Here is a 26,689-nt window from a genome sequence, read left to right as displayed (position 1 = left end):
CCCGACGCGCTGTTCGTTCAGACAGAACGGCCGGAGAGATGGGACTGTTCGGCCAGCGGTCACCTTGTGAAGTTTAGGAGCAAGGCCAAAACCTGAAACCCGTGTTTCCAGGGGCTGGGGCAGGACCGGGAGGGAAGATGGGCGAAGCGCCCCGCTTGCCGCCGCGGGTCGAGGACCTCGCGGCTGCCGCCGTCTGCGCGCGCCTCACTTTGGACAGGAGGCCAGTTTTCCGCTCTGGGCTTCCTGCCTCTCCGAGTCAGACTCCTTGGCTGCTTCTCTCTCTCTTCCTATCGTTCTCTCGCTGCCTCTCTTTTTTTCCCGCCTCTCTTTCTTCCACCCCATCTCTGGCCAAGGGAAACCGCTTCCAGTCAGGCTGATCATCGATGTTTGAACTAAATCGTGGGTTTCGAGGAGTGGGAGTTGTGATTTGGAGCTTGAGCACTAGGAGAACAGGGTGGGAGGGAGCTGGACCCAGAGTGCGGCTGCTGTCCCCAGCGCCGCCCCCGCCACGGGTCACCGGCAGCCTAGCTGGCGGCAGGGTCGGCGGTGCACGTGCGTATGTGCGCACGGCGAAGCGGTCGCGGCCGGCCCTTGTCCCTTTCCAGCAGCCCGCCATCTTCGCGCGTGAGACCCTCTCGCGCAGCCCGCACTGGACCCAGCGACGTCCCCCAGCTTCCCGCGCCGGCGTTTCTCGCAGGATGTCCGCCGCTCACGTTGGGAAAAGCGGTGGACAGGAAGTGCACGGGCCGGGCGCCGGGGTCGGGGGGAAGCCAGACGCACCCCCAGCCGCGCACCCCATCCCGTGCCGGCTCTGCCCAGATGCCCTTAGCCCACCTAGGCCACGGGCAGGGGGCGACCAGGGCAGGCAAGGTCGGTGCTGGGGCCTGGCGGGGGCGGGCAGCGCGGGCTAAGGGCAGGGGCAGGTGGCTGCGGGCGTCGGGGACGGTCGGGGGGCAGGAAGAAGCCGCGCGACATCCTCTGTGGGGTCCCGGGCTGCAGGCGGGCTCCGGAGGGAACAGCCGGGCCTCCACCAGGTCTGTGTTTGGCTTCGGAGCCGGGGAGGAGCGCTCCAGCCAGCCCGGCTCGCAGGGCCCAGAGGGTGGCCGAGGGCAGGGCCGCTCGACAGGAGCCTGAGACACAGGCACATTGATTTGTTAGCGGGACCAGGCTGTGGGGGGGTGGAAGTTGCCATGGAGACCGGGGGTCGGGTGTGCGGGGCGGGGGGCGGGGGCCGGGGGAGAAGCGGGCCGATGGGCGCGCCGCAGGCTCTCGGGGTTCGGGCGCGGCCCGCGGCGCCCCAGCACCTGTGCATTGTGCATTGTGCGGCGCGGGCGGCGGGGGGAGGGGAGGGCGCGAGTCCTGGGCGGTGGGGGTGGGGCGGGCCGGGGTCTGCCGAGGGGCGGAGCTGGGCTGACATCGCCGCGGGGATCCCAGCGAGAGCTGTGGGGGACGCCGAACACCGGAGGGACAACTTGGTGGCGGGGGAGGGGGCCCCGGCGAGAACAGAGGGCGGCCGGCCCCCCTCGCCAGCCCAACAGACTGACAGCGGCCGGACCCGCCCTCCCCGCGGCGTCACTTCCGGCGGCGCCCCCTCCCTCTTGCGCGCTCCGTCTCTGGAGTCGCCTCGGACTCCGCCCCCTGGCGATTGGAACGCGGGTCACGTAGCAACGCGGGGGAGAAAGGAAGAGGGGCGTGGCTCGGAGTTCGTCCAATCAGCGTGCGGGGGCGCAGGCCTCCGGCCGCTCGGCTTTAGCAACGTCGTTAGCAACACGTGGGGCGGGAGGAAGCGCTGGGCGGAGGGGAGGGGGCCGAGCGGAGGAGCGCGGGAGGGGGGCCGCGGGAGGGAGCGAGAGCGCCGGGAGGGGGAGGAGAACTGACGTCAGCGGGAGAGTATTATGGTCTGTCGTGCGCTGGCTGCTGCTTTTCTGCTCCTGGAAGCGGCCAAGAGGGGAAGCGGCGAGTCAACATGGAGCTTTCAGCGGTGGGGGAGCGGGTGTTCGCGGCCGAAGCCCTCCTGAAGCGGCGCATACGGAAAGTAGGTGCCCCCGGGCCTAGGGCCTCCGTGCGGCCGGGCCCTCCCCTCCCGGCCCGGGTTCCCTCCCCCTGCTGCAGCCCAGCTTCCCTTCCCCCAGGTCCCAGCAGCGGCCGCGGCCGTGGCGGCGGCGGCGGCGGCGGCGGCTCTGAACCCAAGCGCTTTCCTTAGACTTGCAGCGATGCACGGATTGCATGGGTGGGGGGCGGGGTGGGGAATGAATGCCGGTGCATGCACTTTGTGCAGCGTTAGGTGCAGGGGTGATGCAGCGGGCGCGTGCCTTTTGCGGCGGGGTTTCGAGCATTCATCTGGTGCATGCATTTTCGCATGCATTTCTTGTATCCTCGTCATGCATTTCTCCCCATGCACACACATTATCCCCTTTGCACCCGCAGGGACGCATGGAATACCTCGTGAAATGGAAAGGATGGTCGCAGAAGTAAGTAGGTTATATGCAATTCTCAATCCCATACTGTTATTCGGGAGCTTTCTTTCTTCCTCTTTTTGCCTTTACGTTGAAATACAATACAATGCAATGAGAAAAGTTACACACACACACACACACACACACGCACACCCTCTGCTCTCACCCTGCTCCTGGGACTGATGCCCACTTCTTCCTGATTCCCTTTAGGTACAGCACATGGGAACCGGAGGAAAACATCCTGGATGCTCGCTTGCTCGCGGCCTTTGAGGAAAGGTACAGACCCTTCCAAGTCCCAGCCACTCACTTAGAAACAAGTAGAGTGGCTTCTCTCCAGCCTGGACTAGAGTCCCACTTGCTTTCTTTACTCACACACCTCTTCTCCTTTCTTTCTTTCTCCAGGGAAAGAGAGATGGAGCTCTATGGCCCCAAAAAGCGAGGACCCAAGCCCAAAACCTTCCTCCTCAAGGTAGGTTGGCAGTGTCCAATGGTGGAGGACAATGTTGTTGAGTCATTTGTGGGAAGGGGGCCCTGAGGACTGTGAGCCAATGGGGTGTCCACACATGTTGCCTATTTGTAATCTAGGAGGGAGTTCCCTGACAAGATGTCAGCAAGTCAGTAGCAGCTCCAACCGTGTCTGGGGGGACAGGCTTGGCCACACTAGAATTCCTTTACCCTCCCCCTCCCAAATGGACATATAATCAAATGCAAAAAGTGTGCTTTTTGCGAATGACTGCTTCCAGCCAAATCTTCTATCCCTTCTCCCATCCATCTACCTCTCAGCTCCAACAACCTCCCCACCTATTCATCCACCCACCCACCCACCCATCCATGCATCCATGTAGAAATTCCCAGGCATCATAGGGTAAAGATAGGAGATCAAGGCTAGAGCAGGAGTCGTGTGGGGGTGGACAGGGCCCTGCCCCACTCTTGATACTATCTTCTCTCCTGCAGGCTCAGGCCAAGGCAAAGGCCAAAACTTACGAGTTCCGAAGTGACTCAGCCAGGGGCATCCGGATCCCCTACCCTGGCCGCTCGCCCCAGGACCTGGCTTCCACTTCCCGGGCCCGGGAGGGCCTTCGAAACATGGGTTTGTCCCCACCAGCAAGCAGTACCAGCACCAGCAGCACCTGCCGCGCAGAGCCCCCTCGGGACCGAGATAGGGACCGGGAGCGGGATCGAGAAAGGGAGAGGGAGCGAGAGAGGGAGCGGGAACGTGAGAGGGAACGAGAGCGGGGTACCAGCCGAGTGGATGACAAGCCCAGCTCGCCGGGGGACAGCTCTAAGAAGCGAGGCCCCAAGCCGCGGAAGGAGCTCCCAGACCCCTCACAGAGGCCCTTAGGCGAACCCAGCGCCGGCCTCGGAGAGTACCTCAAGGGCAGGAAGCTGGACGACACCCCTTCCGGGGCAGGAAAGTTTCCAGCCGGCCACAGCGTGATCCAGCTGGCCCGAAGGCAGGACTCGGACCTGGTGCAGTGTGGTGTGACCAGCCCTAGCTCAGCTGAGGCCACGGGCAAGCTGGCTGTGGACACCTTCCCTGCCAGGGTGATAAAGCACAGGGCTGCCTTCCTGGAGGCCAAAGGCCAGGGTGCCCTGGATCCCAGTGGTGCTCGGGTCCGACATGGCTCAGGCCCCCCCAGCTCTGTGGGGGGCCTCTACCGGGACATGGGGGCCCAGGGGGGAAGGCCCTCCCTCATCGCCAGGATCCCTGTGGCCAGAATCCTGGGGGACCCGGAGGAAGAGTCCTGGAGCCCCTCCCTGACTAACCTGGAGAAGGTGGTGGTCACGGACGTGACCTCAAACTTTTTGACCGTCACCATTAAGGAAAGTAACACGGACCAAGGCTTTTTTAAAGAGAAAAGATGAATGCTGGGTGGCTGTGCCCAGGACGAGAGCAGGGGAGAGAGTGAGCGTGAGCTTGGCATAGTGATTTTTATTTCTGGGTGGGATGTGGCCTTTTGGCTGGTCCCGTCCCTGATGTGACCCCCACCCCCACCAGCCCCTTTCATCCCTCCTTCCTCCCCGTCAGTTTTTGTTGGAAAGATTATCTCTAGAGTTATATTTTCTATTAGATGTAAATATGTTATTTAAGAAAAATATCTAAATATATATATTTCAACTCTTGAAGTTGTTTTATTTAAAGGAGAGAGACTCTCATTGTGCTTTAGTTGGGGCAGGCAAATGAGCTGGGGCAGGAGGGGCCCCCTTGCCCCAGGGCCCTAGGGAAGTTGGGGCCTGGGTACAGGTTTCTGAGAGTGTCTGGAGGGGCTTGGCCTGCCCATCCCACCCCTCCTCCCTTCTCCCACAGCCCAATGCCAGACTCCTGGCACCAAGGCCCGGCCCAGATTTGCTCTCTCTTCCCATTGGCCAGGCAGGCCAACAAAAGGTTGGCTCCCCAATCAGAAAAAAGGGGGGGTGGGGTCAGTTTTCCTTTTTTCACTTTTTTTTTTTTTTTTTTTTAAGGTAAAGAAGTCTATTAGGGAAAAACAGTATTAACTTGAATAAGCTTTTCGTGTGTGATGTTGAAGGTTAAAACGTCTCCAGCAGGCAGGGACAGGAGGTTTCTCCCCAGGACCACACCAGGAAATGCACTTTAGGGAGGGGTGTGTGTGTGGTACACGCAGATCGTGTGTATGTCATGTGGATAAAATCTCCCCGTTCCCTCGTTCCTTTCCTTACTCCGCAGAAAGAAAAGAAATCCAGCGAATCTGTTTACATTCCCGAAATGCCAGGATAAATTGGGAGGATTGCGTGTCAGTGCTCAGAGTTCGAGACAGTTGTTTTACAAGAAAAGTGTTGGGGTGGACTTTTACTTTTCGCGTCCTCTAGCTTCGCCAGGAGAAGAGACGGTGGCCCCCACCTCCCAGGAAGAGTTGGACAAGCCTCCCTGCCTGGGGAGGGCGGGCCGCCAGCTCTGTGATGGACACACGGCCAGACAGGCCCACCCTGCGGGACCCACGGAGGGAGGCGCGGCGGCGGGCACTGGGCGGCGGGCGCTGCTGGGAGCAGTGACTTCGCACCCAGGCCCTTGCCACGGCCAGGCTTGGAGTGTGGCGGAGGACCAGGGCTCGGGGCTCGGAGCTGGGGCTGGACTCACCCCCGCGGCTCCGGCCGGGCACGGAAAGGAGGGGCGAGGCGGGGTTTTCATCCAAGTATGTGCATCGGAACTTTTGCTTTTTCCTTTTTTTTTCCCCCGCCCTTCTTAAAAGCAAAAGCTATAATTTATAGGTCTTTTCGATTCGCAGTGTTCTCTATTTGAACTCGACATTCAAACTCCGCCAAAGGGGGAGGGAGGAGCGGGAGTTGGGAGTGGGGACGGCCGCGGCGGGGAAGGCCGTACGCGGCGGCGGGGCCTGGGACGCCCCTGCCCGGCGGACTTGACCGCTCTGCGCTCCGAGGGCGCAGAACGTGCGCCCCTCTTTTGACTCAAAAGCACAAATCAGTCCCCTCCACTCCACCCCCGTCTCTCGGAGCAGGGATCCCGCAGCCTCCCTGCCCTCCCCGCCCTTAAAGGGCCAGCGAAGATCTAACTTACCATTGCTTGTAGAGGGAGGGGCGCGGGGGCCCTGAGCGCCAGAGGAAGCACAGACTCGGGGCGAGCGAGGCGGGGAGTCGGGGGTGAGGGAGCTTCGCGTGGAGTGGGGGGTGCTGGGAGGGAACCCAGCCTCATCCTCCGCACTCCCGGCTTCTCAGCCTCTCTCTCCTCCAGACTTTCTTGCCTTTAAAGAGAGAAAAGGAGGGAAACGGTGTATTACATGATGGTGTTTGTTTTTGAATATCAAATTGCGCCTATAAAGAGAAGCCCCTGGAATGGGGATTTTTATCTACTCACATTTGTAAAACTGGTATTTTAGACTTTGTATAAAGAAGCGCCGTTGACCGAGTGTATCTATTTAAATGTCGATGCTATTTTCAGATGAAACTTCACTGAGGGGGCATGTCTGTTACCGAGAGGACGGGACTGGGGGACACGCGTCTTCACCTGGCCGCTGCCTTCCCTTCTCTCCCGCCTGCCCTTTACTCCCACCTCCCTCCCTTCCTGGGGCTGACTTTGCCCCTTCCCTTGGACCTTCCTCCAGCCAGCTTGGCTCTGTCCCTACCACCCCTCTGTCCTGCTGTTTGTCCGTGGCCGTGCGTGTGTGTCTCCTTCTCTCGCTCTTGCGACGCTGACCTGGGGGGTGGGTGGGCAGGGGCCGGGGGCCACGTGGCTGGGAGTCTGCAACCGCGCAGGATGTGTGCGCTGTTGGGTTTATTTGATTCTAAGATTTGTACAAATCTCCAATCGATCTCCGCCTCAGCCCAAGAGTGAAGCTTCGGTACTTATCTTCTGCGGTTGTGAATGTCTGTATCCAATACCGCTTTTTACGTGTTTAAATACATACTTTGTAAATAGAGACATGGCTTGGTTTTATTCTTCTTTTTCTTTCCCTGAGCAAAGGGAAGAGGCATCCCAGGAAGAGAGGATCCGTCCCTCTTCTCTCAGTACCCATCCCATCCTCCCGCCCCCATCCTCGCCCCCATCGGCGGGGAAACGGTTCCTGCAAAGGCCCTTCCCCAGCTGGGGAACCCACCTGGCTGGGATAGAGGTGGGCGTGGGAGGCCGCGGCGGCTGACTCTCCTCAGCCCGTCTAGGGGAAGCCGTTTGGCTCTCCGCGCCTACTGGCTGCACTTCTTCGGGACCCGGGCAGTATCTGGGGACTCCGGAGGATGCGCCTGAGGTCGGGGGTTCACCTTTCCTCTGACGGGCTCCTCCAACGCGCCACACCCCCAGGCCGGAGGTGTCTGGTCTCCGAGGCCCCGGGGCCTCGCCGCGTTGCCCACAGCCTCCCGGGCCAGCCCCTCGGAGCTGTTGTGAGACCCGCTTTCCAGACCCACCCAATCCTGCTAGCGCTCCCCGAAATGCAGAGCCTCGCGCCTATTGATTGAGGAATTGAATTCGCGGGTATTGCTAGGCAACTGCCTGCTCGGAGCCGGCGCAGAGCGCTGCTGATGTGATTAGTGAACCTGGCGCCGCCGCGCCGCAGCCCGGCGCACCCCCGCTCCGGAGTCCCCGCAGCCTTTCCGGCCCAGGTCTCCTAGGTGGGCCTAAACCCCAACGCTGGGCAAGGGACGGTGCGGGGAGATCAGAGTGCGGGGTGGGGGTGGAGAGGGAGATGTTCTTGGCCTTTTCTGGCCACAGACTTCACAGCAGTGGGGGCGGGGTCTTGAAGCCCGCACAGGAGAGCCATCCTTGGGATCCCCAAAGAGGCCACCGCACTAAACCCAATTCTACTTCCATAGTACCCGGCAGACGTCACCCTGCCAGGACGCCGCGATTCAGGCTCACCCGTAACACCCACCCGGAGGAACATGGACAGGGGTAGCTCACGCATCTCCAGCCCCTCGCTGAGGAGTCAGTGGCCCGGCCCTTGGCAGATCTTCCCCCTTCCCAGCTGTGACCAGTGTGGGAGGGCGCGGGAGGACAGGAGCGTCCTGGCGCCCGGGCCCAGGGCAACGGATCACAGAGCCTTGAGTGCCCTTCCGACGTGAGGGCCTGCGCTGCCGGCCGAGTAGGGTAGCTGGCCGCCAGGTGTCAAAGATCTCAGCCCGAGCCTGCCCCACCGCAACGGGTGGTCTCTGTGCTGGCAGGGGACATCAAGAGAAGGTGGGTGGGGTGACCCAGCGATGGTCGCCGCTTGGACGGGGCTCCCTTCCGCGTCCATTCCTGGGCTTGTGGGGCGGTGGAATGGGCTCTTGTTTAAGCAGACGGGAGGGCCCCCACCCTGCCCCTTTTTTGGGTTCGCTGGCCATCAACCTCGGCTTTGAGGAGCGCCCTCACGGGTTTCCGTTTCCTGGGCAGATTCCCTGGGAGTCCCCCACAACTGCAGAGACCAGGTGTGCGTGGCGGCCTCCAGCCGGACTGGTTACCCTGCGTCCCGAGGACAGGGCCGGCTAGTGCGGCCACCGCGGCGGGAAACCTGGCCTCGCACAAACATTGGTTGGGTTGGAAGGTTCATGCTCTTCCTAGAGTGTTGGATAGGATTCATTTTCCGTCCCTTTGATGCTGGCTTCGCACCAGTCCTGATCTAGGCACTGTGCCGTGCGCCCGGGCCGCCGGCGCACAGATCTGCCCCGGCCCTCTGGGGCTCCAGCGCCGGTTTCCTCTTCTCATCTAAAAGCCCTCCAGGCCGAGAGGCGTGCTGTCCAGCGTGGAAGGCGGCTGCCTGCAGCCGCGGGTCCTGAACGCGGCGAGAGAGGCTGCGGGCAGGGTCGGGGCTTTCCTCCTGAGACTTCGGAGGCGGAGGTGGCCGGGGGGGTGCAGGTGGTGCGATGCAGTCCCGGGCACCCTGGAGACGCGGCTGGCTTTTCCCTTGTCGGTCCGAAGGGCCGGCGGCCGACCTTGGTGGGATGCGCGCGCCCTCTACAGGTGGCGGCGTCGGCCCGGGTCGCCCGCGCCCACCCCTTACCCCCGGGGGGCCAGTAGCTTTCTGGTTGCGAGCCCTAACTGAGAAAGCCTTATCTACCCCCCACCCAACGGCACCGCTGGGCGCCCACCACCACGGGCGCCCCTCTGCGTCCTCCCTGAGCCCCGGCGCTGGATCCACGAGGGCGGAGGGGAGGAAGGAGAGGTCCACACGCCCGGACCACCGTCCTCCCAGCCCCTCCGCATGCATCGCTCCCGGCGCCCGCGGGCAGGTCGCGGCAGCGTGGGGCCGGGCCCTCGAGTGGGGTCGGGCCCTTGGCAGCCCAGTCTATTCTTCTGAGGGGGCACTGGATTAGGCGATCACATCAGCGGCGCAGAAACTAACAAAGGCCGAGCGAGCTCGGCCCGGCACCCGTCTGGCCGAATCCCGGTAGAAATGGGCTCTCCGGAAAGCCTGGCTCCACATCGGGAGCCGCGCCTGCCCCTGCTCGGCCAACTTGCTCCTTCCTGGTGGTCCCAGCCCCTTTCTGCAGCCCTCATAAGCCACAGGACAGGCTCGCTGGGGTCGCCCCTGCCCACTTTCTCCAAAACAAAACAGCCAGAGACTTGCGAAGGCAGCAAAAGAGAGCTCACCAACAGTCTTCTTTCTCTGCCACAGTCTGATTTCGAATTCGCAGGCCTTCCTGGAGCGGACTAGTGCTGGGGGTCACATTTCCATTTGTAGGGGGAACGCTTTCCTGAACCAAAAGACTCAGGCCTTGGCCCCAAGTAGCTTTTCACCCAGTGACCGCAACATCTAGGCCCAGCTTCCCTCTTCACTTCAAAGAAACTCTGTTCTCCCTGGAGGCTGGAATTTATGAATAAATTCATGCTGAGGTTGGTGCAAGCCTTAAGGGGTCGGGGAACGTTCTATAATAAGCAAATCACCTCTTTTTTCGCGAGCCTTGGGTTAGGAGTTGCAGTAGCTTCTAACTCACAGTGACTCCTCTGGAATTTTATGGCTGCCTCCTTGTAAAGCATTAGCACATGTGGTGGCTTCAAGGGGTTGAGTGGCTTTCCAACATAGCTTCTCTGGATATTGTGGGGGCGGGGAGAGGGAGAGTTTTGGTTTAACTTTGAATGTCTCTGGAAGGGGAGCAGTCTCAAAAATGAGTTGATTATACATTGCAGCATCCCTGACCTCACCTAACAGATGCCGGTAACGCTGTCCCTGCCCCAAATCCCTGCCATTGTGTTTTTTCTTTTTTTCCCATTAATTCAGTCTCTCAAACTCAGCACTACTGACGCGCTGGGAAGGATTTCTTTCTGTCATGGAGACTGTCCTGTGCACCTCAGGACATCCAGCAGCACTTCTCTGGTATCCACATACTATATGCAAATGGCACCCACCCCACAGCGTGACAACCAAGACCTCCAGATCTGCCAAGGGTCCCCTGCAATGCCAAATTGTTCTCTGTTGTGAACCACTGGTATATGGACTCTTAAACCCCCATCCCTTGCTTGGAAACTCATGTTTTTCTGCACCCTCTGCAAGCGGCCAAGCCTTTCCCAGGCTTTGATTTTTCTGTGCCACAAGTATTCAGCCCATGTCCAGACGAGTTATTTTGCCTCAAGAAAGGAAAAGAGCAGAGTCTATTGTGTTTCCAGGGATCACTCATGATGTACACCAGGCCAAAAGTTTTTAAAAAAATTTATTGATATACTAAGAGATAACAAAAGGACAAAAATCTTCTGACGCCATTTGCTGTCTTTCCCCTGCAAAAATAAATTAACATCAGTCTAAAAAAGGAAAAAACCCTGCAACTTTGCTAGTTTTCCAAAAATGCTAGAGAATCAACAGAATCATGGGATGCACTTGAGTAAAATCTGGTCGTCTAGGCACTACCTGTCCCCAACTCCATTCCCTTTCCCTACACCATCAGGGGCTTTTGGGGGGAAACATTTCCTTGAACTGATTGATCCTAATTAAATGTGGGCCCTGGGCTGCTGTCCTGTTTCAACACAGATCCTCTCCTAGGGCAATAACATATCTACTTTTGTTCTCTTTTAAGAAAGCAAACAGCCATAGTTGAAAGCAATTAGAAGTGGCATGCATGAATGATTTTTTTTTTTTTTTAATTAAAAAACACAAATCATGCCAGTGATTGGCTTTGGTTCAAAGCTTGATCCTCCCCCAGTCTCCCCTTAATGAAAGCTCTGGGCCCAGAGCCCTCTCCAACTAGGTCAGAATTTCGAGTGTAACCAAAACAAGGAACACTCTTTTTTGGTACAAAATATATACATATGAAAATATGCCAACACCTCTAAGGAAGACAGACTAGCCACTGCTTCCTATTCAATACATGAGCAAACAAGATGGGGTTAACACACCATTACACACATCCACACTGCCACAGTTCCTGTGGGACCTTTGGGAAAAAAGCAACAATGCATCTTGTCAGATGTGCCAGACACCTAGCTACACAAACACACACACATAAATAGCAGCAAATAAAAATAGAAAGTCTACTTTTATTTATTGGTAAACGTAAAACAACCAAGTCTGAGCATTTGGTGCAGTTCCCAGTGGTGGCCCTTGCCCTGCACACGTGCACACGCTCTTGAAGCACCAGGAAACACGACACAGTAAGAAGGCAAAGTGGCTGGGAGTAAGGTATCTGCAGATTCAAACTTTGGGATTGAAGTAGCTGGTAAGCAGAAAGGCACCGAATCAGGGTCTGGAGAGACCTGGCTGCTGGGGAGGACAGGCAGCCAGGGACAGATCCTCATTTCTCCAACAGCTCCTGGAAGGACAGAGTCACCCCAAGGGCTTGGAGAGCTGTTAGTCTGGCTTTGGAGCGTTGAAGGTAGCACAGCGCTCCGCAGGAAAGAGTCACAGGCTTGGCTGTCTGGGCATAAGGAAGCTGGTGCCCGAGGCCCATCATGCCAGGATCCATGCCTCCTCCCAGGATGCGCGGTGAGCTGGAATCTCTCCCTCTCCCATTGGGAGCAGCTCTTCCTTACTGTCTGCTTCCAGCTCTGGCCTAGCTATGTGGGACCCCCAGCCCTTCAATTCGCCGAGGCGGGCACCATTCCTGTGGCAGCCACCACCATCACTGTGGGCTGGCCCTCAATGAAGCCATGGACATGGGTCCCTCCCCAAAGGCACACTGTTAAGATCAATTTGGCTACACCAAGGCCACCTCTTCCTATTTGGCACGGTGAGGTACGGGGGGTCTTGCAGTCCGGTAGGCCTGTCCCCCGGAAAGCAGAGCCCATTCCCGAAGTCTGGGCCACTCCATGGAAGGGTAGCCTTCCCTATAGTCAGGCACTGGAATACAGCCCCATGCCTGCTGGCTGACTCCATCCAATCAGAGGAACACAAAGTGACCACCCCACCCCTTTTGTTTTTGGCATCACAAAGACCCAGTGACCAGATTGCCTGCCGCTGCCACCTCTGGGCTGCCCTGCCTTTCTGCCCAAGCTGCTCTCAGAACAGAAATCCTGATACTGGTCAGAAGCCATACAAGGTAGCTCCCAGATGTGGCCACCTAGAGGTGGCTCACAATCTTGAGTTAACAGGGGCCTCAGGGCCAACGCTGACAGATTCAGCTTCCCAGGGCCCTCTATCAGGTGGGTCCCCTAGAATTTGTCCAGCTTCCCAAATGGTACAGGTATAGTTTTTCAGCTGGAAAGGAGCCAAGCAGGGAGCGCCTAAAGGTGTGAGGGATTGTCAGGGAAAGTGATATTCCTTAAGGAATGCCTCATCCACTTGGGGAGGACCCACAGCACACACCTGCAGCACGGGCAGAGCCAACAGACGGGCCCATCGACTCGCAAGTGCCAGCACTCCTGTCCTCCAGGTCTCCGGGGCAGTCTGTGGGCCATTAGCACGAAGCCAGTCCTTTATTAGCAAAAGGGAGATGCTGGGAGTGGAGGGAGGGGCTTGCTTGCCAAGGGTCCTGCCCACTGGACTCCCCTGGACCTGAGCACCTCCACTTTGGGTTTTCCTTGGGACACTGAACTCTGGGCTTTCTAGAAATAGAACATGCTTCAGTGGGCCTGGGGCAGGGGGTGGGTCTGGGTTTGGAAGGGGACTTGGGTCACTTCTCATTGGGACACGGGCAGGAAGGAGGGCGGCAGCCACAGCCTGCCTCTCCTGCTCCGAGGCGTGGAGGCTCTTCCGGTGGAACCTAGCTGTGGGACCACCCCCTCCCCACCCATGCTGGCTCATAGGCTGTTTGGGGGCTGTGGATGCCACCCTGAATTGGGGCTAGATGGCCACAAAGCCAGCCTTTTAGGGCTCCTGGGCTTGCTCTACTCTAGCTGCCTGCCACTGTCCTTTCACAGTAAGGCCCCAGCCAGCCCCCAGCTGTCAGGGGCAAGCTCCCCACCTCACCACTGCGGGTTCAGGCAATGCTAGCCAGGCCCGCCCCTGCTCATCCCATCTCCCAAAAGCTGCCACCAGGTGGAAGGAACACTAGTCCCACTGGCCTTGCCTCCCCCCAATACTCTCTGCCCACCCCAGGGCTGAAAGTGAGACACACCAGATGCCCCAGCTGACACCTCAGCCCCTGCAAGACAGGGAGCAAAGCAGTGATGCCGTCACACAGGCCAGTGAGGAGCAGTTCAAACGCAGCCACGAAGCAGCCTGCTCTGTTCAAGACAGTCACCTTGAGCCACAGGTGCCACTGTGTTTCCTGAGGCAAGAGGCGAGAGCGAAGAGGCCTGCAGAGGTAGGAACACGGTGGAGACCAACAAGGCAGCGAGACCCCCTGCCCTACCTCGCGGGACAGGGCAGGATGAGGGGAGAAGCCCCTTCCAAGTCTGCCCATCAAGGAGACCACCCGCTCCTCCTCCCCGACCCAGACTCTTGAGGGGGCTTGGGCTGGGAGTCAGTTAGCCAAGCAAAACCACAGGCAGCGAAGGGGAGTAAGACCGGGCAGCTGGTGGCGCGGGGGATTCAGTAATGCCTCAGGTTGAAGAAGCCCACGCTGGTGGGAGACTCCTTCACTGTGACGGTGATGAGGTTGGCAGTGACGTCAGTGACAAAGACATGCTCGATGAGGCTGCGGGTGGGCTTCCAGTCCTGGCTGGTCTGAACGGACACTGACGGGTTCTGACCAGTGCTGGGCGGCGAGGCGGAGTCCGGGTCAGAGTCCGAGCTGCTGCTCTCCTCGCCTGCGCTCATCTCCGGCAGTGTGGCTGCCTTGCGGGCTTCTCCAGGGGCTGTGCGGCTCTCCTGCCCACTGGGGGTAGCACTGCCCTTGACATAGTCCCTCTTGCTGGCAGGGGTGGGCGGCGCCACTGCTCTGGAGGCCAGCTTCTCACTTTTGCTTGTGTCGGTGGGCATGGTGGCCCCGCTGCCCCCAATGAGGCCACCCCCAGTGCCCTTCCCAGGGACTGGGTTGGTAGCTGGGACACCCTTGGTGGCGGTGGCATGGCGGGCAAGCAGACCCACGCCAGGCATGCCATTCTTGACACTTTGCAAGTCCAAGACCTGGAGGCTCAACTCCTGGGTGGGTGCTGACTGAGGGCCTGGGCACCCAGCAGGTATCCTGCTGGCACCATGGGTGTGTGTGGGACCCCCTGTGCTCCCTACTTTCTGCTCCACAGCCCCGCTGCTGGGGGCCTTCGGGATTTTGCTTCCTGGAGGACTCATTCCCAGCTCCCCTTTCTGCGTCCTCACCTTCAGGTCCAGCCCAAGGCCGCACTTGGTGGTGGCCTGGGCCTTCAGCGCCAACCTGCTGGCGGCCTGGCTTTGGGTCATGCGGTTCATGTAATGCACGATGGAGCTCTGCCAACTGATGCCACCCCGGCTGGGGCTACTGGCCATGCCCTTCATCAGGCTGGCCAGGTTCTCTGGGGTGGCCATGGCACTGGGACTACCACAGGCCTCCTTGGCATGGGCCTTCAGAGCTGCCAGGCCTGCCACGGGGGCGCTGAGTGGAGGGGGCAGCTTGCTGGCTGGGGCCCCCAGATCCTTCCGGGCGGTCTTCAGCACCTTGGCCAGGCTCACGGGTCTTCGAGTTGCCTTCTGCTCTGGGGGCAGGGGCTTTCGTCCACGCTTCTTCCGGATGGGATCCTTCAGCTCAGGTTTGGCCACCAGGATCTGGGCCTTCTTCTGAGGCACTGGGTGGGTGTCGCGGCCCCGGGGACCCCTCTTGGCATCTAAATCACTGTCATCCTCTTCATCCGAGGAAGAGGATGACGACGTAGAGGAAGAGGAGGAACTGCTGGACTTGGATTTGGAGGGAGCATCAGGTTCCTGAAAAAAGATAAAGAAGTTGGCTGGGTGCGGTGGCTCACGCCTGTAATCCCAGCACTTTGGGAGGCTGAGGTGGGTGGATCACCTGAGGTCAGGAGTTCGAGACCAGCCTGGCCAACATAGCGGTACCGTCTCTACTAAAAATACAAAAATTAGCCGGGTGTGGTAGCACGTGCCTGTAGTCCCAGCTACTGCAGAGGCTGAGGCAGGAGAATTGCTTCATTGAAATTGGGAGGTGGAGGCTGCAGCGAGCCGAGATTGTGCCACTGAACTCCAGCCTGGGTGACAGAGCAAGACTACGTCTCAAAGGAAAAAAAAAAAAAAAAAGATAAGGTGTCACACCTCCACTGCCTGCTCCCAGGGTCCAGAGCGCCATGCTGTCCCCAAGGAACACTGGGCACCTTGCAGCCATCAACTCCTGTGGCTTCCAGACCAGAGAGGCAATCAGGAAGGAGCAACTTCTCACCACGCTCACAGTTCCATGAGAGGCAAAATCAAAGGTAAAATAGAGAGAAAAATAGGTGGCTCATAAAAATGAAGTCAGAATAAGGACGAAGTCCACACCATAACATCCCGGTCCACCATCAGCTTTCACGGGGAATGCAGATTTAGCTCCGGGCTGTAGATCAGACGTTCAAAGGGAACGGTATCCAGAGCATCACAGTTATCAGGACTCAGGAGGTTACAGGTCATATGAAGTAGCACACACAGCTCTGCAGCCTGAACCAAGCGGGCTTCGGTATCCCCATTTCCCAGTCTGAGCCTTACAGGACACAGGTAAACAAACCACTGCCCTCCTCGCCTTCTGGATGTCACCCCAAATATTCAATAAGAGTGTCCTCGTGTTTCATAGGCCTCCCATGCTGCCTGCTGGATCAGAATTCTACAGTGTGAGCTTTAGGGAGTCAGATCCAACACTGCCTCCCTACCACCCCATTCTCCCGACTTCAACAGGAGTGATCTCCTCAAACCTCCTCAAATAAGGCGTCAATCACTGCCTTGTAGCCGCTCCTCAGTGGGCAGGACTTCTGCAGCCCCACCATCCTGCTCGAAAGGAAGATTTTCAAGACAATGTAAGGCCAGTATAGACCAGCCGACAAGATTCTACAGCACAGAATCCCGTTCATTCAGGAAATCCTCCTGGAAAGGCGGGTTCTGTAAGTGACTGAGCTCGTGGCCACAACATGCGGAGGTCCACGGACAGTGCCGGGAGGAGGGAATCGAAGCAGCACCCGGGACTGAGGCCAGGCCCTTCTCCCTGATCCTGTCCTGCCTCACCTGTCCTCAGGGAAGGGAGGGGCCCTGCCATGGACCCCAGGGGTGCCTGCCTACCTGTGGCGGGGTGAGCCCATCACTGTAGCGGGGAGGGGTGACAGGACAGTACCGAGACGGCCGAAGCGCATCATCAGTCCACAGTACCTCTGCCCTCCTCCAAAGCCCCTTCCGGCACCCCCTGGCTATTGGGTCAGCCCTGCCTTTTCTGGCCACCTCGATTTAAGGTACACTCACAGGTGGGCCTGGAGTAGCCCAAAATCTTGGGCTTGTGGGTCACATCTAGTCGGCAATCCTATGAGCACCTACTGTATGCATGCTTCCTGTTCCTTTCTGGACCCCATGGGAGTGAAGAGTGCTTGTCAGCAGCAGTCTGACCCTGCCACCCAGCAGAGAGGCGTGCAAGCCAGGCTGAAGCAGGAAGCCCCTGGGAGGGGCGGGGAGGAACTCTCAGCCGGCTGGGGCTCCTGGGCAGCAGAAGCTGAGAGGCAGGAAGAAAGGGGGCTCCTGTTTCCCGAGTAGAGGGACAGACTGTTGGCAGAAGTGCCACCCCCTTCCTGAGGGCCCCAAACCCTCCCTCTGCCTGCCCCCTACCCCAGGGGAGTGCTGGGAGGTGGGGTCAGTATGCCTGGCGCAGCCACCCACCTTGAGCTTGGAGCGTCGGCTGCAGGAGGACATGGCAGTGAGCTTCCTTGGCCGGCCTCTCGGCCTCTTGCCTCTCTTCCGGTTCTGCACCTCCTTCTCATGTTCCCTGAAGGCACACTTACTAGTTAATGGGGGAGAAGCCCTAGTGCATACCCCTTCTATCACATGGGACTCTATGGCTTCCAGCACCCTATTCCTGTCGGCCTGCAATAGCTTATCCTGTCTGCTGCAAACACATCATCAAATACCCAAGGCAGAGGTCAGACCCCATTTTTTGCACTAGGGTCAGTAACCAGCCATCCCATTTCATTTGGGTAAGGACAAGCTGAAGAGAGGAAAGCAACGCTGGGAAAACGATGATACCCCAGTTTTCTCCGACCTCTCTTAAGACAGCTTCCTGCCGGTGCACTGCTGCGTGAAAATTCTAGCATATCCTAACCAGAAGTGGCCTTGGTGGCCACACGGTCCAACCTACTTACTTTCAATAGGAGAAGGAAGCCCAGGGCAAGGAGATGCCAGCAATCCCCTGGGCAGCTGCCTATGCATGAAACCCTCACCCAGGCAAGGAGCAACATGGGCCCTGCCCTCCAGCTCTCGCACAGCCTGACTGCTGGCGTATGACTCTCCTTGTTTCCTTTTTAAAAATACCTCTGTTCCTAAACTCTACTCTTGAGGGAGATAACAAAAGAGCCGAGTTCTGAAGCAGGCAGGGCTCAGTGCATGCCCCACCCTCAGTACCCCCCGAAGAGCCTCCACACCTCCTGGGTCATGAAGCGCTAGTAGAACCTCCAGCCCCCAGGGAAAGCTTGTATTTCAGGCTACTCTCAAGGGAAGGGTCCCTGGTAATTACACTGGGCAAACATCATCTCACTGGGCCTGGAAGACAACCTCCTCAACGCAGTTCTGATCAGTACCAGGCAAAGCTCATACTCCAATTAAGTACTGGTCCTTAACCCGAAATCTCCTAAAAGGCCAGTGAAGAGTTGCATGGATCTCCTCCGCTGAAATATTAACCTGTGGACGGAGTGCTGTGAGCCTGTGCGTCGCCAAGGGCCATACCCCCACCCCCTCCAATACCAAGCAGGTAACGGCCAGCTCCCAGTGCCCAGAGGGAGCTAGCGTGTTGGTGGATGGAGAGGGCTGAACAGCCACCTTCTCCGTTTTCTTTCTTCCACGATGTAATCCAAGCCACCCATGGGTTTTAAGCTCTTGTTATCTCAGGTGTTTCTGCTCTAACCAAAACCGGGGGCAAGGGAACAATCTCTCTCAACTGTTAGGACACTGTTAGATGCAGAGAAAAGTACCAACCTCTGAAGTGGGTCAAGCCATTCCCCCACCCCAAGGCTCACAGGACCCAGACAGGAAACAACACAAGACAACGGGTTGCCATTACGATTTTCCAAAGGGATTTAAGCAAGCACAGGCTCCTCTTCTTTTTACTCACCCCATCAGAAAACTCTTCTTTCCCCACTGTCATGTCCCCTCTGGGAAGACCCAAAATGTTCTGCCACAGCGGAAAAAAGGGAACGCACCTTTCGCCACCAGAGAACAAACCTGTCAGATTGACCCTGGCTGGGAAAGACTCCGGCAACCAATTCTTCTGCCTCTATCCACAGGGCAAGTCCAGCCAGGGGAGCCAGGGGGAGCTGTCAGTGAAACACCCCACGCCTCGCCATTGCTTGAGTAGCACTCCCTGGTCCTTCATGCTGGGGTGCGGTGGGCACATCCACTGTCCTCTCCTCACCACCCCTTGCCCTCGAACATCTCAAGGAGGCCTATCTCTTAACCCAAGCTTCCTACCTAAAAATAGAAATGACATCTACAATGACAGAAACAAGTCTGGCCCAATCCGGTCCCATGGGGCTATCTGGTACTGTATGCTACAGGCCAGAGCAAAAGAAATGTTTCGTTCTTGAGAGACACCACGATAGGTACAAGCGCACGTTGTGTGTTCCAGCTCCCTCTCTGAGCCTTCTCTTGCCTGATGGCACACATGTGCAGGGCTGGAAGGGCAGGCCTGCGTCACTGTGGCAAACCTGCTATCCTGGTTTTCTGTTAGCGCCATGTGCAAATTACTCAGCAGAAAAGGCCAAGAGAAGCTACATCTTTATCTGAAGCAACTGGAAAAGTTGGTTTCTGCAAGTATGGCTGTCAGAAAAACCAAAGCGGAACTTACTTGGGGTCTTCTCAGGGATGGATACAGGCTGGCTGGGAGAAGGTGGGAGAGGGGCTGGCTGGGGACTTTTACAGCCAGTCACAGAGATGGCCCTGGAGACAATCTTGCTAAGGGACCTCAGACCACAGCCCCAGCTCCAGCCTCCGGGCAGGCGAGCAGCGCCCAGCACGACTCTGCAACCAGCCACCATCCCTCCCCCACGCCCTCCCCACAGTGCTGTCAGCGTCCTCACTTCTTCTGGAAGGCCAGGAGCAGCCTTGGGTCCAGGATGTTCTCCTCCGGCTCCCAGCTGTTATGTCTGCAAAGCAGAGGGCAGGGCAGCATTAGACGCCAGGCTGATGATCACGGCTTTGCAAAGCAGCCCGAGGGGGCCCGCCCTCACCGCTCCTCGACTCAGGCCGATGGCTGTGGCACCGTAGCACCACGGCACTTCTCAAAGTGCAAACCCAGGTTTTGGAGGCTGGCCACCCCCCACCAACCCAGCACTCTAACCTCAAACCCAAAGGGAAACTGCCGCTCCAACTCCCCAATTAAAACAAGGCCACAAGAGGACTCCCACAGTCTCTGCCTGGGAGAAAAACAAATCCCAATAAAACGCAAAGTTGCAGAGAGGGAATCCCCCAAACCCTGGCCTGGAGCCAGAGAAGGAAGGGAAGGCAGGTCCAGGATGCAGGGAGGGGCACAGGCGCCCAGCCCGAGATCCAGAACAATGTGGCGCGCGGGCCGGGGCACCTCGAGGGGTAGCAAAGAAAGAGCGCGGTCCGGGGAAACGGGGCCGCGGGAGCAGCTGTGCACAGAGCCCCTTCCGGGGATGCCAAATCCCCTGCCTTCCATTAAAAGAAAGAAAAAAAAAAAGAAACCCCACATCCATCAATAAGAAGCTCAGGTTACAGCAGAGAGAATCTAGCCAAGAAGAGGGGGGCTTGCATCCCGCGCCTCCCTCCCGGCCGGGGCGGGGGATGGGGGGAGCGCGGCGCGGGGGCCGAGGAGGTTCCGGCGCGGGGGGTCGCCCAGCTCTCCCCCGCGGGCGTGTAAACAAAGGGCAACCTCGGGCCGGGCGGCCTCCGCCCCCTCAGAGCCGGAGGAGCCCGCGGGGACCCCGCGAACTTCCCGCTCAGCCCGCGGGCGCCCCCAGGCCCCCGGACGGCGCGGCCGAGGGCTCCACGTCCCCACCCCCGGGCGAGGGGGCGGCAGGGCGGGCGCAGCGTCGCGGGGGACTCACTTGGAGGACCAGCCGCGCCACTTGACCAAGTACTCCAGCTTGCCCTGCGGGGAGAGAAGAGGGGCCGTGAGCCAGACGGGCGGCAGGCGGCGGGAGGGGGCCGGGCGGGCCGCACGCACCTTGCGGAGCCGCTTGCTCAGGATGCACTCGGCGGCGAAGACCTGCTCGCCCACGCTGCTCAACTCCTCCATGCTGCCCGGCAGCCCGCCCGACCGCGGCGCCCGCCGCCCGTAGCCCGGCCGCACCGCCGCGCGCCCCGCCGGCCGCACACAAAGCACCGCCCCCGCCCGGCGCCGGCCCGCCCCGCGCACGCGCACCGCCTCTCCGCGCCCGCGCCCAGGCCCGCCGCCCGCCCCCGCGCGCTGCCCAAATCCCGTGCGGGCCAATCAGCGAGGGGGGGCGGGCGCGGGGCGGGGCGGGGCGTGCATTGTCCGCGGCGGGCTGGGAGTCGCGCTCCGGTGGGGGGTCCCGCGCGGGGTCCGGGGCGGGGGCCGGGGCCGGGGCGCGGGCGCGGGGGTGGGGGCGCGGGCGGGCCCCTGGCTGGGGGAGGAGGTGCCTAGGGGCTTCGGCTCTGAGGCGCCCAGCGAGTACCGCGTGGTCCCCGGGGCGCGCCTGGCCTTGCTCCCAACTCCGTTTTCCGGGCAAAAAGCCATTGTTCTGGCTCTAAGGGAGGGAAGCGGGACGGGGCGCGGCGGCCGCTTCCTGCCCCCGCCTTCGAGGGGCGCTCCTCCGGGGCGCGCGGGGCCCCACCCTTCCCCGGCTTCTTGAACTGGCTTTTTCTCGGCGGTGGGGGAGTCGCTCTGCTTTGGACTGGAGCAAAACGGGTCGGGGGCTGGGGGAGGAAAGGAAGATGAAGTCCGGGGGAGGGGCCCACAAACCTCGGCAGCCCAGGCTTTTCCCCTCAAAAGCGAGAGAGGAAAATGCATTAACTGAAACCACCAAGCACTCTAAGAAAGAAGTAATACGAACTGCCCGGAGTTCTTACTAAACAGCTGTGAAAAGTGGATCCAGTCCCCGAGTTTTAGGGCACGTGTAGGTAGAAAGCCAGCTGCACCTTTTCTGTATTTGTTCCCCGATTTTGATGAAGTGGAGGGGGAGGGGGCGGTTTGCAGGGCTGTTCCTAACTTAGGACTAGGTCAGTAGTGGCCCGCCAGGGCTGGACAGCCGGCGTCCTTCGAATCAATTGTCCGCGGTCGAAAAGGGTCAGGCCACGTTATGAAAGTGGGGGTGACCCCTTGTCCTCCCTGGGATCGTAGTCCGCAGGCTACCCTTTTATTCCAGTGTTAAGATTCTAATTCCATGAACTCACCCTTTAAGTTATTTAGATTTTGAATCAGGACAACTGAAACATGTAATGAAAGAGATAGACCTGAACCATAACTTGACTCGTCTCAATGCAATCTAACTCCATGAAAGTTCACTCTGCTTTTGTTGCTTACTTGAATACAGCTGCAAAGTTCTCTTTCTGTTGAACAGATCCAAAAGTCGTTTATTGTTGTAGGAGACTGTCTCAATGTAATTGTGATCATCAAAACCATATTTATAAAGGGTTCTGCAGGAGAAATATGTTTTTTTGTTTTAACAGAAAGGCCTACTGGAGAAAATACTGAAGTGTAGGAACCGATCTTTCCATTTATGGCGTGTTCTTCAGTTTTCTTTGGTTAGGTAAGTTACATTCATTTGATTTCCTGGAGAGAACGTGCAAATTCAGATGTTGTTTGCAAAGAGGGCAGGAGAAAGGGAAACGTCCTTGGGGGGAAGGTGTTTGTTTACTCAGGGACAGAGGCAGTAAAGAATCCTTGTGTTGGGTTAAAACTGGCCTCTGGAGTGAAGGGATCCGCTAACAGCCTCTCCGCCTGGCTCCTTTTGTATCCCGTCTTGTGCAGCTTGGCAGTAAATTGTGGAGTTGAGGGCAAAGGTGTATTTATTGTAATCCTACAAATAGCTGGATCAGTTTCACATCACGTTTCCTTGCAGAATTCATCTTGGGTCTAAGATTTTGCCCTGGAAGTTTCCAGTTTCCTCTTTGACCCATGGCATGCTGGGATACTTGCTTGATTTCTTTTTAAATAAAAGAAGGCTTTGAAAAGGGAATGATTTCTTTGCCTAAGAAATAAATTTGCTAGAATTTGATACTAACACATTGAAAAATAAATCAGCGTCCTGGAAGGTTTAACATGTACATCATCTACCTAATTGCAAACACTCAGTTTGGGTAAAATAATATTTAGATAATTCATTTGGAGGAACAAATATGACAGATTTGGCCAGAATGAAATAATCAGATACATACTGGGAGCGTGTGATCCAAAATCTGTGGCACATTTTCTAAAAACAAAGCTGGGAGTCGGCAGAAGGGAGGAAAGACCCCAGCTAATCCAACTGTGTAAAACAAGCGGACGTCTTCCGTTTTGACTGTCACATTTTAAGAATTATTAAGACAAGTTAAAACTAATTATTGTATTATTCATTCGACAGATAGTGAGCATGTACTATCAGGTGGGCACTACTAGATATCCAGTAGTATAAGACCGTAGCAGCAGCCCCATCTGTGGAACTTGTGTGGGTGATGGAAGTGGATGGACAGAGCCTCCGTCCACTGCGTCCAGTGTGGTGGCCGTTAGCCATCTGTGGCTGCTGAGCACTGGCAGTGTGGCTAGTGCCACTGAAGGATCGAATTTTAAATTGTATTTCATTTTAGTTCATTTCAGTGGGAATAGCCACACGTAGCTGGTGGTCACTGTACCGGCCGCTGTGCAGGTCCACAGGAACGCGAGGGATCTGCTTCAAACATATTTTAAGTGAAAGTAATATGGTTACATAAATTAATCCTGGAATATGAGTAGTTTACCTACGCTCACAGTTATGCTTAATTATATACGAGAATGTTTAAAATATACAAAAAAGATATTAAAAATCCAGGCACAGAGGAAGACATTCAGAGAGTACAAACTTTGTATGGTACTGAGTTCCTTTCTACGCAAGTGATAAGGGCAAGTATTAACTTATTCATGTCTGAAATACTACTAAGAAAGCATAAGTATTTTCACGCCATGCTTGTGGATCGAAAATTAAAGATGCCAAAGCGAAGAATGACTCTCTCTGAAGTCGATGGAAAAGTCAGGAATTGAGATAAATCCAGTGACCCTGGATTTAGCAGCTAAAACTAGATAACAGTAGTTACTTGTTACCAAATAGTTTCAGAAAGCTCTTACATTTTCTAAAAGTGCTGTTTCCCTACTGCCATCAGTGGCATTGGCTAAAAGGAGGAACCAGATACCACCACCAGCCGGTCTACATGGGATACACTCAGGATTTAGAATACATCACACATTTACATCACATTTAATATCTTATGTCATAGTTTGCCCCCAGCTCCTCTGCACATTTGCAAGACTAAGATGTGACTTACAGGCTAGCTGTGTTAATGTTATGCCATTTCTTTGTGTGTAATAGATAAATATTACGTATGCGAGACAGACCATGCTTGTGTATCAGAACTCAAGTAAAAATAAGCACAGTTCAGGCCTTGCAGGATTCCTCAAGAGTTCAGTTTGCCTAGGGACCCCTGGACACACGATGCAAATGTCCGCCCCTGGATCCTGACCCAGGATACCCCAGAGGCAGCCCGGGGCTCTGAGCGTTTAGAACACCTTCTTACAAAGGGCAGCCTGCCCAATCCCTTGCTGTGCACATGAGGCAGATGAATACAAACTGTATCAGGTACAGGGCTGTGGAGCCTGGTCCTGCTGTTTCCCATGTTTGCCTGGGAGGGGCAAACGGGCAGGCTGTTATGGAAGTGGTGAGAGCCTGCTCTCAGGAGGCCTTCCAGGGTCAAAGGCTGGAGCAACCCCTTATGTTCCTCGGATTCCCCTCACCCTCACCCACCAGGCCACCTAGCCCATTGCAGCACACCTAAAGACAGGCTCAGGCTGGAGGCTCCCCAACCCCGCCACGGATCCTGGAGGCAGGGGGTGGTTAAGGAACACAGTTACAGGAGGTGGGAAATGGACAATGAGCTCATTTTATGATGATGGTCCCCTTGCAGGAGGTCTCCGTTACATGAAACTTTTCTTTTAAAGGGTGTCATTTATGAGTTTTGCAATCAGATGGGTCCCTGATTCCAGTTTCTTACTATTAAAACAGTGCAGCAGTGACCATCTTTGTCTTCCCATATGCAAAGTACCAGCGTAGCTACAGAGTAGCATGCACAGACCTGTATTAAAGGGGTATGTCTTCTCTGTGGGAGAAAGGAAAAAAAAGGATACGTGGCTCTACTTTTTTAGTTAGCTATTACCAGACTGCCCTCTGAGGGTCTGTACTAATTCACACTCACACCTGGGTAGGTGGGGTTGCCTCTGTCCCCCCTTCTCCGTAACTCTAGTAATTGCAAGTGATCTAGTGTTGTCTGAGCAACCTGGTGCTCAGCTGGTCCAGCAGTTCAGTGCGCATGCCACCTCGGCTTTTTCCAAGACCTTTGCCTGGTGTCTGGTGCAGAATTGTTACAGTGCAAAACAGTTTTATGAGTGTAAGTTTCCAGGGTGAAATGCAGTATTTTCACAATTTAAAAAATAACAGGCCAGGCCCAGTGGCTCACGCCTGTCATCCCAGCACTTTGGGAGGCTGAGGCGGGTGGATCATGAGGTCAGGAGTTCAAGACCAGCCTGGCTAAGATGGTGAAACCCAACCTCTACTAAAAATACAAACATTAGCCAGGAGTGGTGGCGTGTACCTGTAATCCCAGCTACTCGGGAGGCTGAAGCAGAGAATTGCTTGAGCCTGGGAGGCGGAGGTTGCAGTAAGCCAAGATCGCACCACTGCACTCTAGCCTGGGTGACAGAGCGAGACTCCATCTCAAACAAACAAACAAACAAACAGGCAAAAAAACAATACCATACACTCACAAAGCTCTAAAATCTAGGAGTGAAACCCTTAGAAACAAATGGTTCAGGGATTCTAAGTGATGAGAACCAGTACACAGTTCCTAAGTGTGTTAATCGTTCCTCTCTCCTGGAGGTGGCCTCAACATCCTCTATAAATCCTTTGGGGACAACCCATGGGTTTAAAGATTAGAGAACTGCATTGCAAGACCCCCTCTAAATCGAACGCTTGTTCTATTTTACCGCCTGAGTTACTTCTTGTCTGAAAGAACCCAAACACAGAAATGTTGTTTAATGTACACACACAAAAAAGAAACATCCTGTTGCTTTTTGGTGGGAGAGTGTAAAGATCTGTCCAAGAAATTCCTATTTTTTTTTAAAAAAAAAAAGACCCTTTCTTTCACTGTTGTTGGCAAAACTCTCACGAATGGAAGAACTGCAATTGGAGTCAGGGAAGTTTAGAAGAAGGGACTGGGAAATCCTGTTTTATAGGTGAGAAGAGGGCAGCCCAGAGCGTGTCCAGGTTCCCTGGGTGGGTGAGGGTCTGAGGCTGGGCTCCCACTGGGGCAGGGCGGCACCTCGCCAGTGAGGCTGCGCCTCCTCCACCACCATCCACCTTGGTGGCTGTCAGCTCAGCCACGAGAGTGGGGCACGCGCAGGTGACGAAATAAAAACATTCAAGAGGGCTGGGCACGTTGGTTTACGCCTATAATCCCAGCACTTTGGGAGGCTGAGGCAGGTGGATCATGAGGTCAGGAGTTCAAGACCAGCCTGGCCAACATGGTGAAACCCCATCTCTATTAAAAAATACAAAAAGTAGGCCGGGCGCGGTGGCTCAAGCCTGTAATCCCAGCACTTTGGGAGGCCGAGACGGGCGGATCACGAGGTCAGGAGATCGAGACCATCCTGGCTAACACGGTGAAACCCCGTCTCTACTAAAAATATAAGAAAATTAGCCGGGCGAGGTGGCGGGCGCCTGTAGTCCCAGCTACTCGGGAGGCTGAGGCAGGAGAATGGCGTGAACCCGGGAGGCGGAGCTTGCAGTGAGCCGAGATCGCGCCACTGCACTCCAACCTGGGGCTACAGAGCGAGACTCCGTCTCAAAAAAAAAAAAAAAAAAAAAAAAATACAAAAAGTAGCTGGTGTGGTGGCAGGTGCCTGTTATCCCAGCTACTTGGGAGGCTGAGGCAGAGAATTGCTTGAACCGGGAGGCGGAGGTTGCACTGAGCCAAGATCGCGCCACTGCACCCCAGCCTGGGCGACAGGGTGAGACTCTGTCTCAGAAAAAAATAAACAAAAAAAAAAAGGTTCAGGAGGATATGTACTGAAAAGTCTTCCTCCTTCCCCGTCCCCAGCAACCTAGTTCCCCACTCTGCAGGCAGCAAACG

At 56.7% G+C, this 26,689-nt stretch overlaps 2 protein-coding genes and 1 long non-coding RNA gene across 4 annotated transcripts; 2 read left to right on the top strand and 1 right to left on the bottom strand.

Annotated features, from left to right (window-relative positions):
- Positions 1–1,842: 1,842 nt before the first annotated feature.
- On the top strand, positions 1,843–6,850 carry LOC105469262 (chromobox 8). The gene is made up of 5 exons (XM_011720105.2): positions 1,843–2,035; positions 2,428–2,471; positions 2,667–2,732; positions 2,859–2,925; positions 3,411–6,850. Exons 1-5 carry the CDS (start codon positions 1,967–1,969, stop codon positions 4,320–4,322), a joined length of 1,158 nt encoding a protein of 385 aa, XP_011718407.1. The 5' UTR covers positions 1,843–1,966; the 3' UTR covers positions 4,323–6,850.
- Positions 6,851–11,350: 4,500 nt separating this feature from the next.
- On the bottom strand, positions 11,351–20,697 carry LOC105469261 (chromobox 2). 2 transcript variants are annotated; one of them, XM_011720104.3, is made up of 5 exons: positions 20,541–20,697; positions 20,422–20,465; positions 19,432–19,497; positions 17,024–17,129; positions 11,351–15,106 (listed from the first exon to the last, which is right to left on the bottom strand). In XM_011720104.3, the coding sequence occupies exons 1-5, from the start codon at positions 20,610–20,612 to the stop codon at positions 13,802–13,804; spliced, it is 1,593 nt and encodes a 530-aa protein (XP_011718406.2). In that variant the 5' UTR covers positions 20,613–20,697; the 3' UTR covers positions 11,351–13,801. The 2 variants fall into 2 exon arrangements, with proteins under 2 accessions (XP_011718406.2, XP_070937870.1); XM_071081769.1 differs by having other exon boundaries at positions 17,874–19,497; positions 20,541–20,577.
- Positions 20,698–20,837: 140 nt separating this feature from the next.
- Positions 20,838–22,976, top strand: LOC105469260 (uncharacterized). The gene is made up of 3 exons (XR_011615223.1): positions 20,838–20,879; positions 21,330–21,453; positions 22,007–22,976. It is a non-coding gene; the product is annotated as an uncharacterized lncRNA (long non-coding RNA).
- The last annotated feature ends 3,713 nt before the right edge of the window (positions 22,977–26,689 follow it).

Source organism: Macaca nemestrina, chromosome 17, assembly GCF_043159975.1.
Source record: "Macaca nemestrina isolate mMacNem1 chromosome 17, mMacNem.hap1, whole genome shotgun sequence".
NCBI classification, from domain to species: Eukaryota; Metazoa; Chordata; class Mammalia; order Primates; family Cercopithecidae; genus Macaca; species Macaca nemestrina.
Note: the sequence above shows the minus strand (reverse complement) of the source record. Positions and strands in the feature narration are given on the sequence as shown.

Excerpts from the sequence above, each read along its gene's own strand:
- LOC105469262 (XM_011720105.2), top strand. The coding sequence starts at position 1,967 with ATGGAGCTTTCAGCGGTGGGGGAGCGGGTGTTCGCGGCCGAAGCCCTC. Across the intron at positions 2,036-2,427 it reads TGAAGCGGCGCATACGGAAA|GGACGCATGGAATACCTCGT; the intron begins GTAGGTGCCCCC and ends TTGCACCCGCAG. Across the intron at positions 2,733-2,858 it reads CTCGCGGCCTTTGAGGAAAG|GGAAAGAGAGATGGAGCTCT; the intron begins GTACAGACCCTT and ends TTCTTTCTCCAG.
- LOC105469261 (XM_011720104.3), bottom strand. The coding sequence starts at position 20,612 with ATGGAGGAGTTGAGCAGCGTGGGCGAGCAGGTCTTCGCCGCCGAGTGC. Across the intron at positions 20,466-20,540 it reads TGAGCAAGCGGCTCCGCAAG|GGCAAGCTGGAGTACTTGGT; the intron begins GTGCGTGCGGCC and ends CTCTCCCCGCAG. Across the intron at positions 17,130-19,431 it reads CTCCTGGCCTTCCAGAAGAA|GGAACATGAGAAGGAGGTGC; the intron begins GTGAGGACGCTG and ends GTGTGCCTTCAG.